Genomic DNA, 12,641 nt, shown 5'->3' with positions numbered 1-12,641 from the left:
AAAAAAAAAGTTTTAAAAAATTAAAAAAAATAAAAAAAAAATCCTTTCACCCCATTGAAAATTAAAGGGTTAAAAAAAATAAAAAATACACACATATTTGGTATCGCCGCGTTCAGAAATGCCCTATCTATCAAAATATGAAATCAATGAAACTGATCAGTAAACGGCGTAGCGGCCAAAAAATTCCAAACGCCAAAATTACGTTTTTTGGTCGCCGCAAATTTTGCGCAAAATGCAATAACACTCGATCAAAATGTAGCATCTGCGCAAAAATGGTACCGTTAAAAATGTCAGGTCGAGACGCAAAAAATAAGCTATCACTGAGCCTCAGATCCCAAAAAATGAGAACGCTACGGGTTTTGGAAAATGGCGCAAAACGTGCGCCACTTTTTTTGGACAAGCTTGTGAATTTTTTTTTAACCCCTTAGATACAAGTAAACCTATATATGTTTGGTGTCTACAAACTCGCACTGACCTGAGGCATCACATAGATACCTCAGTTTTACCATATAGTGAACACAGAGAATAAAATATCCCAAAAACTATTGTACGATCACACTTTTTTTGCAATTTTTCCGCACCAGCACACTATATGGTAAAACGTATGGTTTCATTTAAAAGTACAACTTGTCCCGCAAAAAACAAGCCCTCATATGGCAAGATTGATTGAAATATAAAAAAGTTATGCCTCTCGGAAGAAGGGCAGCAAAAAACAAAAACGCGGAAAGTGCCCGGGGGCTGAAGGGGTTAAATACACAGCTGACATCAAGCCCTAATGGGGCGGTGTCTTACAGATACCTCCCATTACTAACCCAGCAAATTAATAGAAAAAAAATACGCACACACAAATAATTTAACTTAAAAAACACTCCCCAACTTTTTCCCTTGTTTGCCAATTTATTTGTTAAAAAAAAAAAAAAAAAAGCAGGCAGGTCCGATTTTGTCCAGGGAATGTGTCATAGTTCACAAATAAAAACCTGAACATAAAAAAGAGAGAAATAAAAACAAGACACTGTATCTTGTTCATCAATTTGTTAGAAAGCAAAGTTCCCGTGGTGGTACAACGTAGTCTAGCGCTTCCCACGTTCCCCGATTCCATTGAACAAAGGCTATGGAGCCCCATTCTGAGACTTCATAGGCTTTGAGCAGTAGCCACTCTCGGTTCACGCTGCGCTCCGCGACACCTATGATGAGTGGTGACGTAAGTAATGTCATGGGAAGTGCTTGACTATGTTGGACTCGTCTTGTTCTTCTTTATCTCTTCTTATGTTTTTCAGGTTTCTATTTGTGGACAAAGTCGGATTCCTTGGACTTTGCCAGAATTGGAGAATCTCATGTAATGCTCCACTTCTTGAGCAGCTGATGGTTGGTATTTTTAGGCAGGGAAGGGTCCAATAACCAAGGACCTTCCCAGCCTGATAATGGCAGCTTTCAGCTGTCTTCTTTACCTTTGCTGGTTTCCTAAAATATGGGGGATCCCTTGTCGTTTTTTGCATTTATGTATTTTTTAAGTTAGATAAGCCTAAACAGCTGTAGAATAAGCACCACATGAAAGGCACAAAAGGGTGCAAGTTTATAATATGTAGGGGGTTGTAAATGTATATATCTGCAGGATATTTACCTATATCTGTATATAAGATTGCTGTATTATTTATGACAAATAGCTTTAATTTACATAGAGTATTATAGTATATAAAAGATGGTGTAAAAAACGCATTGCATACTGTTTGCATATGCATGTGAAATGCATTTCACATGGATGTTAAACAATAAAAAAATGGCCACTAGCATAGCACGCGCATGACTTTTGAAAGGACATACGCATGATACTCATCCCACTTTTCAGGATGAGAATCAGAGTGATTTTTATATGCTAGTGAGAGTGTACCCCTAAAGAGGTTGTTGGATCTAAAATGACAGGTCTGTAGTCACTCTGTGACTGCAGACTTGTGAATCCTCACATCGCACATGCTGAGAGCTGTAAGTATTTGCCAGTCAAAGCAGGGATCAGCAGTCAAGTGGCCGCGATTATGCGATATGCATACTCCAAGCCAGAATCCACTTAGATTGGAGCAGCCTCACTCAATACACTTGCATCAAATCAGGCCATGTCCATCTGGTTGGAATGTGGCCAGGAGAATGCACATCACATACCTGCAGTTACATAACAGCTGGTGAATTCTCTAATACTGGTGAATTCTCATAGCACACAGTGCATGTGTTGTAAGGATTCACTAGTCTGTGCCCTCAAAGAGTGACTGCAGAATTGGTGTGCCTTTTAAATAACTCAACACACAGCCATTAATTTCAAAACCACTGGCAAAAAAGTGAGTACAACCCTAAGTAAAAATGGCCAAATTGTGCCCAAAGTGTCAATATTTTGTGTGTCCACCATTACTTTAAAGCACTGCCTTAACTCTTTTGGGTATGCAGTTTGCATAATCACAGATGAGGATTCTTTACTGTACGAGCAGTGAGACTATGGAACTCTCTGCCGTATGATGTTGTAATGAGGGATTCACTAGTAAAATTTAAGCAGAGCCTGAACGCATTTCTTGAAAAATATAATATTACCAGTTATGTATATTAGATTTTATGACAGGGTGTTGATCCAGGGAACTAGTCTGATTGCCTGATGTGGAGTCAGGAAGGAATTTTTTTCCCCATTGGAGCTTATTTGACACATTGGGGTTTTTTTGCCTTCCTCTGGATCAACATGTTAGGCTACGGGTTGAACTAGATAGACTTAGAGTCTCCCTTCAACCTTAAAAACTATGAAACTATGAAACTAGAGCTTCACAGGTTGGCACTGGAATCCTCTTCCACTCCTCCATGACAACATCATGTTGCTGGTGGAAGTTACATACATAACATATGAATCAAGAGAAATTTAGCTACTGAATTGAATTCAATTCAGTAGCTAAATTTCTCTTGATTCATATGTTCATGGCAGTAATGCAGATTCCATTTTTCACATTTTCACTCTTCATATAGCTATTGGATTTTTCAAGTCAGTATTCACACAGCAGTTTCTGCTATTTCATGTATTCCCCTTACATAGTCACTGGTGTGCATACCTTATCTCCCCATAGTGATGTTTTTTTAGGTTTTTGCACCCTGTTCAGACTTAGAATGGTGTTCCAAACGTTATTCCTATTTGTTAGTATTTTTTCGTTTGTGAACCCTCCCCAACCACACCTATTGCCAATCCATATCATACGCATAAATAGCCTGGGTCTCAGCTTCCCATACACGGTAGGTTTTTTAACTGCATGAGAGGACACACACAAGCTAGGGACCCCAACGTAGAGAAATACTTTGGCGTAGTGTTGGGGCTCTATTGCATTGATCAATTCAGTAGCTAACTTTCTCTTGATTCATATGTTCATGGCAGTAATGCAGATTCCATTTTTCACATATTCACTCTTGCATATAGCTATTGGATTTTTCAAGTCAGTATTCACACAGCAGTTTCTGCTATTTCATGTATTCCCCTTACATAGTCACTGGTGTGCATACCTTATCTCCCCATAGTGATGTTTTTTTAGGTTTTTGCACCCTGTTCAGACTTAGAATGGTGTTCCAAACGTTATTCCTATTTGTTAGTATTTTTTCATTTGTGAACCCTCCCCAACCACACCTATTGCCAATCCATATCATACGCATAAATAGCCTGGGTCTCAGCTTCCCATACACGGTAGGTTTTTTAACTGCATGAGAGGACACACACAAGCTAGGGACCCCAACGTAGAGAAATACTTTGGCGTAGTGTTGGGGCTCTATTGCATTGATCAATTCAGTAGCTAAATTTCTCTTGATTCATATGTTCATGGCAGTAATGCAGATTCCATTTTTCACATATTCACTCTTGCATATAGCTATTGGATTTTTCAAGTCAGTATTCACACAGCAGTTTCTGCTATTTCATGTATTCCCCTTACATAGTCACTGGTGTGCATACCTTATCTCCCCATAGTGATGTTTTTTTAGGTTTTTGCACCCTGTTCAGACTTAGAATGGTGTTCCAAACGTTATTCCTATTTGTTAGTATTTTTTCGTTTGTGAACCCTCCCCAACCACACCTATTGCCAATCCATATCATACGCATAAATAGCCTGGGTCTCAGCTTCCCATACACTGTAGGTTTTTTAACTGCATGAGAGGACACACACAAGCTAGGGACCCCAACGTAGAGAAATACTTTGGCGTAGTGTTGGGGCTCTATTGCATTGATCAATTCAGTAGCTAAATTTCTCTTGATTCATATGTTCATGGCAGTAATGCAGATTCCATTTTTCACATATTCACTCTTGCATATAGCTATTGGATTTTTCAAGTCAGTATTCACACAGCAGTTTCTGCTATTTCATGTATTCCCCTTACATAGTCACTGGTGTGCATACCTTATCTCCCCATAGTGATGTTTTTTTAGGTTTTTGCACCCTGTTCAGACTTAGAATGGTGTTCCAAACGTTATTCCTATTTGTTAGTATTTTTTCGTGTGTGAACCCTCCCCAACCACACCTATTGCCAATCCATATCATACGCATAAATAGCCTGGGTCTCAGCTTCCCATACACGGTAGTTTTTTAACTGCATGAGAGGACACACACAAGCTAGGGACCCCAACGTAGAGAAATACTTTGGCGTAGTGTTGGGGCTCTATTGCATTGATCAATTCAGTAGCTAAATTTCTCTTGATTCATATGTTCATGGCAGTAATGCAGATTCCATTTTTCACATATTCACTCTTGCATATAGCTATTGGATTTTTCAAGTCAGTATTCACACAGCAGTTTCTGCTATTTCATGTATTCCCCTTACATAGTCACTGGTGTGCATACCTTATCTCCCCATAGTGATGTTTTTTTAGGTTTTTGCACCCTGTTCAGACTTAGAATGGTGTTCCAAACGTTATTCCTATTTGTTAGTATTTTTCCGTTTGTGAACCCTCCCCAACCACACCTATTGCCAATCCATATCATACGCATAAATAGCCTGGGTCTCAGCTTCCCATACATGGTAGGTTTTTTAACTGCATGAGAGGACACACACAAGCTAGGGACCCCAACGTAGAGAAATACTTTGGCGTAGTGTTGGGGCTCTATTGCATTGATCAATTCAGTAGCTAAATTTCTCTTGATTCATATGTTCATGGCAGTAATGCAGATTCCATTTTTCACATATTCACTCTTGCATATAGCTATTGGATTTTTCAAGTCAGTATTCACACAGCAGTTTCTGCTATTTCATGTATTCCCCTTACATAGTCACTGGTGTGCATACCTTATCTCCCCATAGTGATGTTTTTTTAGGTTTTTGCACCCTGTTCAGACTTAGAATGGTGTTCCAAACGTTATTCCTATTTGTTAGTATTTTTTTGTTTGTGAACCCTCCCCAACCACACCTATTGCCAATCCATATCATACGCATAAATAGCCTGGGTCTCAGCTTCCCATACACGGTAGGTTTTTTAACTGCATGAGAGGACACACACAAGCTAGGGACCCCAACGTAGAGAAATACTTTGGCGTAGTGTTGGGGCTCTATTGCATTGATCAATTCAGTAGCTAAATTTCTCTTGATTCATATGTTCATGGCAGTAATGCAGATTCCATTTTTCACATATTCACTCTTGCATATAGCTATTGGATTTTTCAAGTCAGTATTCACACAGCAGTTTCTGCTATTTCATGTATTCCCCTTACATAGTCACTGGTGTGCATACCTTATCTCCCCATAGTGATGTTTTTTTAGGTTTTTGCACCCTGTTCAGACTTAGAATGGTGTTCCAAACGTTATTCCTATTTGTTAGTATTTTTTCGTTTGTGAACCCTCCCCAACCACACCTATTGCCAATCCATATCATACGCATAAATAGCCTGGGTCTCAGCTTCCCATACATGGTAGGTTTTTTAACTGCATGAGAGGACACACACAAGCTAGGGACCCCAACGTAGAGAAATACTTTGGCGTAGTGTTGGGGCTCTATTGCATTGATCAATTCAGTAGCTAAATTTCTCTTGATTCATATGTTCATGGCAGTAATGCAGATTCCATTTTTCACATATTCACTCTTGCATATAGCTATTGGATTTTTCAAGTCAGTATTCACACAGCAGTTTCTGCTATTTCATGTATTCCCCTTACATAGTCACTGGTATGCATACCTTATCTCCCCATAGTGATGTTTTTTTAGGTTTTTGCACCCTGTTCAGACTTAGAATGGTGTTCCAAACGTTATTCCTATTTGTTAGTATTTTTTCGTTTGTGAACCCTCCCCAACCACACCTATTGCCAATCCATATCATACGCATAAATAGCCTGGGTCTCAGCTTCCCACACACGGTAGGTTTTTTAACTGCATGAGAGGACACACACAAGCTAGGGACCCCAACGTAGAGAAATACTTTGGCGTAGTGTTGGGGCTCTATTGCATTGATCAATTCAGTAGCTAAATTTCTCTTGATTCATATGTTCATGGCAGTAATGCAGATTCCATTTTTCACATATTCACTCTTGCATATAGCTATTGGATTTTTCAAGTCAGTATTCACACAGCAGTTTCTGCTATTTCATGTATTCCCCTTACATAGTCACTGGTGTGCATACCTTATCTCCCCATAGTGATGTTTTTTTAGGTTTTTGCACCCTGTTCAGACTTAGAATGGTGTTCCAAACGTTATTCCTATTGGTCCAGTAATCCATGTCCTTAGCCTGCTTGTCTTCATCAAACTGCGGGCTTTCTTGCGTATCATCTTTAGAAGAGGCTTCCTTCTGGGACGACAGTCATGCAGACTAATTTGATGCACTGTCTAGTGTATGGTCTGATCACTGACAGGAACTGTCAGGAACTGGTGGAGGAAGGTTGAACTAGATGGACCTAGGTCTTTTTTCAGCCTAAGTAACTATGTAACTATGTAACTATGACCCCCCCAATCTCAGCAGCAATGTTGGCAGCACTCATACATCTATTTTGAAAAGACAACTTCTAGATATGAGGCTGAACATGTGCACTCAGCCTCTGGTTGACCATGGAAATGCCTGTTCTGAGTGGAAATTGTTTTGTTAAAGTGCTGTATGGTCTTGGCCATTGTGCTACAACTCAGTTTTAGGGTGTTGGCAACCTCTTTATAGTCTAGGCCATATTTATGTAGAGAAACATTTATTTTTTCAGATTCTCAGAGAATTCTTTGCCATGAGAAGCCATGCTGAACTTCCAGTGACTAGTATGAGAGAATGTGTGAGGGATAAACACCAAATTTACCACACCTGCTTCCAAAGCTGTGCAGTGTTGTTCCATGAAAAGATATAATAAAATATTTACAAAAAGTAAGGGATGTACTCACTTTTGTGATATACTGTGTTTATGCTCTTAATTTATTGCAATCCAATAATATTATATAGCACTGTGTACTGACAACTAATTATTTTGCCTTTTTACCCAGTTAATTCTCCTCTTTTCTCTGCTCTATTTACAAATAGGAAGTCACTGTTCCTTGCATGAGTCTTGCCCCTCTTCAACTCCTAAGGCTATGCTCACATTTCCATTTTTTTGCATCAGTCACCTGCGTTGCTTGACGCTTGTGACTGATGCGTTGTACAACGGGTGACAAGAAATGGAATTTATAGGATTGTCATGAGAAAGCGGATTCCATTGGTGAAATGATTTCAGTATAAAAACGAGAGAGAGAGCGATGAGCTGATCGCTCTCAAAAGCCGGCCGCCGGGAGATCAGCTGATCGCTCTCAACAGCCGGCCGCCGGGAGATCAGCTGATCGCTCTCAAAAGCCGGCCACCGGCTATTGTAAACGATCAGTTGATCGCCCGGCAGATGGCTATTGTGAACAATCAGCTGATTGCTCGGCGGCCGGCTTTTGAGAGCAATCAGCTGATCTCCCAGCGGCCGGCTTATGAGAGCGATCAGCTGATCTCCCGGCGGCCGGCTTATGAGAGCGATCAGCTGATCTCCCGGCGGCCAGCTATTGTGAACGATCAGCTGATCATTCACAGAAGCCGGGTGATTAGCTGATCGTTCAGCCGCCGAGAGACACATTGATTTGAATGATAAAACACAAGATCTGAGCAGTGAAAACAAAATGATTCCGCTGCTCAAAAAACGTTACATGCTGCATTCCTGCTGCCTGACGGTCAGTCGTTCCATGACTGATCAGTCGGGCGACGGTCGCAACACAAGGTCATCAGTCGCAATCCGCCGCTCATACAAGTCTATGGGAAACAACGGAATCCAACAAACGGATTGCGTTGTTTATCACAGCGGCGGATTGTGACTGATCCTAAACAAGGGAAATGTGAACACAGCCTAACCCAGCTACTTCGCTCTTCCCTCTTGCAATTGATTTTGCAGTGATGGCTAATGCAGGAAAAAGAGACTTCCTGTTTCTACATAGAGCTTAAAAGGATTCAGCATTTCCCAAACTCCAGTCCCAATGGCTGCCAACAGGTTATGTTTTCAGGATTTCCTTAGCATTAACAGGTGATAGAATTACTCTGAAGGCATCACCTGTACAATACTAAGGAAATCCTGAAAACATGACCTACTGGGGGCCGTGTGGACTGGAGTTTGGGAAACACTGAACTAGTCTGTTTGTAATCACGTCAGATCATAGACCTAATGAAAAAGAGAAGCATTAACTGGGTAGTAGGGCAAAATGAGCAATTGTAAGTATACAGTGCTGTATAACATGATGATTTTAATACATTATGATAAAAATTGTAAAGGGAGTGCTTCTTTTATATAACGCCATCATATTTTGTAGTGCTTTACAGACATCATCACTGTCCCCAAAATTTATATTTTAGGTACTTTGATAAAAGCATTAGAGTATTGAGCATTATGGGGCCCATTTATAATCAATATTGCATACTGTAATTTTTAGATATATCCCGGATCAGGATTTGGTAATATGGTAACCCACTGATGTATTTGTCCATAGTGTGTGCAGGTCCCTTACATTTCTGTAAATGAACATCCACATACACAAACCTTGGGCAACATTAGATATAAATGGAGGCATGGTTTAAAATCACTACTCAGAAACTGCAGCCATGATGCTAGTTGTGAGGCACATGATGGCTGTGACAGTCATGTGCCACCTCCATGTCCACAAATGATGGGAATGCTGCAGGATAGTTGAAGATCAGACTGGGTAAAGGGCCATTTACATACTGCGACATCTCTACCGATTTATCGTCGGGGTCACGGTGTTTGTGACGCACATCTGGCGTCATTAGCGACATCACAGCATGTGAGACCTATGAGCGACCTTAAACGATCGCAAAAGACACAAAAAAAAAACGTTTTTCTGTGAGAGGTCGTTCACTTACCATTTATCGTTGTCTGGTCTGGTCAGTAGCGATGTTGTTTGTCATTCCTGCGGCATCACACATCGCTATGTGTGACAACGCAGAAACAAGGAACAACATCGCATCTGAGACCGCCAGTAATGAGGAAGGAAGGAGGTGGGCAGAATGTTAGTTCCGCTCATCTCCTCCCCACCGCTTCTATTGGGCAGCAGCATAGTGACGTCGCTGTGACGCCGAACGAACCGCCCCCTTAGAAAGGAGGCGGTTTGCTGGCAACAGCGACGTCGTTAGGCAGGTAAGTATGTGTGATGGGTGTTAGCGACGTTGTGCGACACGGGCAGCGATTTGCCTGTGACGCACAACCGGCGGGTGCGGGTACGCTCGCTAGCAATATCGGTACCGATATCGCAGCGTGTAAAGTACCCTTAAGTAGTAACGATTTTCTGATTTTATTGGCAAACAATTTGTACAAACTTTCAAAAACTTGGATAAACCCTCTAATGACCAGTGACGCACTGTCATGGATCCAAACCTTAGACTAAAGTAGCTATACTTATGATAGTAGTAGAAATACAAATAATAATGAAATGTAATATAGATATGTAAAATAATTGTAATTTCCATAATTTTCCATGTCCAGAGTAACCTGTTCAGTTTGACTTGTAAGACGACGTGCTATTCCAGTGGTTGATCTATCTCCAGGGCAAGATAATAAGTGACAAGTGAGAAATGCATCACTTCACACTCCAGCTTCAGAGCGGAGGAATTCCTGGAACATGTTACTGTTGGCTTCTCCAAGATGGGAACATCTGATGCAAATTATTTGTTGAATTCTGCACCAGTTTTGCACCTGCTTTCTCCCAGTAAAAATAATGAAAGCGTGATTTATAAACAAACATGCCCTAATTATGATGGTGCAAAACACAAAACCTTGCATATGACACACGGAGCGCTGCAGCAATTTACCCAACTGCTCATTTCCTGCAGCACTTAGCGTAATTGACTGCCACTTATTCAGCTTCCATTTAATACTGCCCTGAAAGCAGCGAGTACAATGGCATGTGCCAGACACATCACACTCCTGGCATAGGGCTTACTAAGACAAGAGACAGATCCTACAACCCGGATGACATGTTTCTATGCTGTCATCAGCTAATAATGAGACAATCCATAGCAGAGAAGTCCTTTAGATATCATAAAGCTCCCATATCTGCACAGAGGTAACATATGAACTCATGATAGTGCATCAAGTTGTGTATTAATATATAAAGTCACTTGGTCCATGGCCTAATTGTACACACAAGGCAGTGTATTTACAGACTTGTCCACAGCCACTAGATATGTCCATGGGGATCTTTTCGGTATTCTGCCTACATGGACAAGGGTCCCCCTAGAAGCACTGGTTGGGGGATGGTTATATAACAAAGAGTGTATCTAGAACTTAGACTTCTTTCTGTGTGATGCTATTTGAGCCCTATACATATAAACCATATACCCGCTTTAAGGCTAGGGTCAAACGTCAGTATAAAAATTCAGATTTTCATCCACAAAGTGAGACCTTTATATTCTCACGTCATCCGATTTCGGTCCATTTTTTACAGTAGCAGTTATTCATCATTTACAGTTTCCTATGTTCCAGAATGGCAATTTATCCGTAAAAATCACAGGTCATACTGCGGCATGCAATTTTTTTTCTCGCATCCATAGACTTGAATTTGTTAGACCCGATTTCAGTCAAATCACAGCATGATACCATTTTTTTTTACCAGATTCTGGCAATGAATAAAATCTGTCATTTGCACTGCACTGTTGAATAACAGGGGTCCCCAGATAAAAAAAATCGGGTAGCACTTATCCGGTGGTCTGAATGTGCCCTAACACTGAAGATTTTGTTGCAAACATTACTGCTTCTAAAGATTGGGTCCATACATCTGAATGGGTTTGTTTCGGATGAATGGGACAATTGCAGAACTTTCCACAACAAAGTGTGTAGCAATGCATAGTGTAAACATACCCTTAGGATATGTCATATATTGTCCTTGCACAGCCTTGGATTGCATTAGGTGTGAACTGTTATTATATAGCATATACTATTAAGATATAGCTATGAAAAGACATGCAAACTGACCTTGAAGACTCAGCAAATCTACCTGCAACAGAGGTGAAGCCTACACCTATAAGGGTCATCCACAGCAGCAGCCACATGGCTAAGCCCAGCACCTGGAAAGCTTATTACACTGAGAGGTAAAGGAGTCCTGTCTTGTTCCTGAGGAGTTGTGTGGAGTTACTTGTTCATTAGTCCTGTCCTTCTGTATGGAGGGCAGTGCTGAGGGTCCCTGCGGCGCGCTTCACTCCATCCCTGTGCAGCTCCAGTAGTGGGGGAGCACTTTTCCTCTGGCTTGTCTTTTGTTGGGTGTTAGCTCTGCCTTTTTCCTGCCTTAAAGCAGCTGCATAAAACACTTGGCTGCTCTGAAATTCCAGCCAGTCTGCCCTCACAGTCACTGATGACAGCGCAGAAGGTTGGTGGGTTGTGGCAGGATTTTACATAGGGAGGAGTGGGCTGCCTAGGGTTTTCCTGATTTTAACCCTATGTCTCCACTACCTGTGTGATGAGAAAGGCAGCTAAAAAAGTCTGGCACATAGTTCCATTCTAACACAGCCTGGGTGTGACTTATACTCATTCTTCATGTTAATTATAGTCCTTCTCCATGTTTTCTAACATAAAGAGTGCACATGTTAAAGCCCAATCAACTAACTAGACAAATAATTAAAATATATCTTTGTACCGTGTTAGCCAGTAGAGATAAAAAAATTGTTTAAAAGAACAGAGAGTCCTCAGTGGTTGATACCTTTTAATGGCTAACTGAAAAGATGGTAATAATTGCAAGCTTTCGAGACTACTCAGGTCTCTTCATCAGGCATGGTATAACACAAAATCTGAAGAGTCACGTATTTATACACAACAGGACTTAGAATAGTGCAGTAAAAAAAAAAAAAAAAAAAAAAAAAAAAAAAAAAAAAAAAAAAAAAAATTTGGATAAGAAAAATATGTTTCAGTTTCACACTGAACTGCAGCAGTATTTATGGCTAGAACAGCTTGTCCCCCTGCCATAGAGATAGTTCTGTTTCATATAACTTGTTCTTTTTTTTTTTTTTTTTTTTTTTACTGCACTATTCTAAGTCCTGTTGTGTATAAATACGTGACTCTTCAGATTTTGTGTTATACCATGCCTGATGAAGAGACCTGAGTAGTCTCGAAAGCTTGCAATTATTACCATCTTTTCAGTTAGCCATTAAAAGGTATCAACCACTGA

The 12,641-nt window shown here is 40.6% G+C and overlaps 1 protein-coding gene across 1 annotated transcript in view; it reads right to left on the bottom strand.

Annotated features, from left to right (window-relative positions):
- Window positions 1-11,748, bottom strand: part of EGFL6 (EGF like domain multiple 6) — a 202,661-nt gene extending 190,913 nt beyond the window's left edge. The window contains exon 1 of the mRNA XM_075333817.1: window positions 11,456-11,748. Coding sequence (XP_075189932.1) covers window positions 11,456-11,532 — 77 coding nt within the window. The 5' untranslated portion in view covers window positions 11,533-11,748. The remainder of the gene's footprint in view (window positions 1-11,455) is intronic.
- Window positions 11,749-12,641: the final 893 nt, after the last annotated feature.

This window comes from Anomaloglossus baeobatrachus, chromosome 2, assembly GCF_048569485.1.
Source record: "Anomaloglossus baeobatrachus isolate aAnoBae1 chromosome 2, aAnoBae1.hap1, whole genome shotgun sequence".
Taxonomy (NCBI): Eukaryota; Metazoa; Chordata; class Amphibia; order Anura; family Aromobatidae; genus Anomaloglossus; species Anomaloglossus baeobatrachus.
Note: the sequence above shows the minus strand (reverse complement) of the source record. Positions and strands in the feature narration are given on the sequence as shown.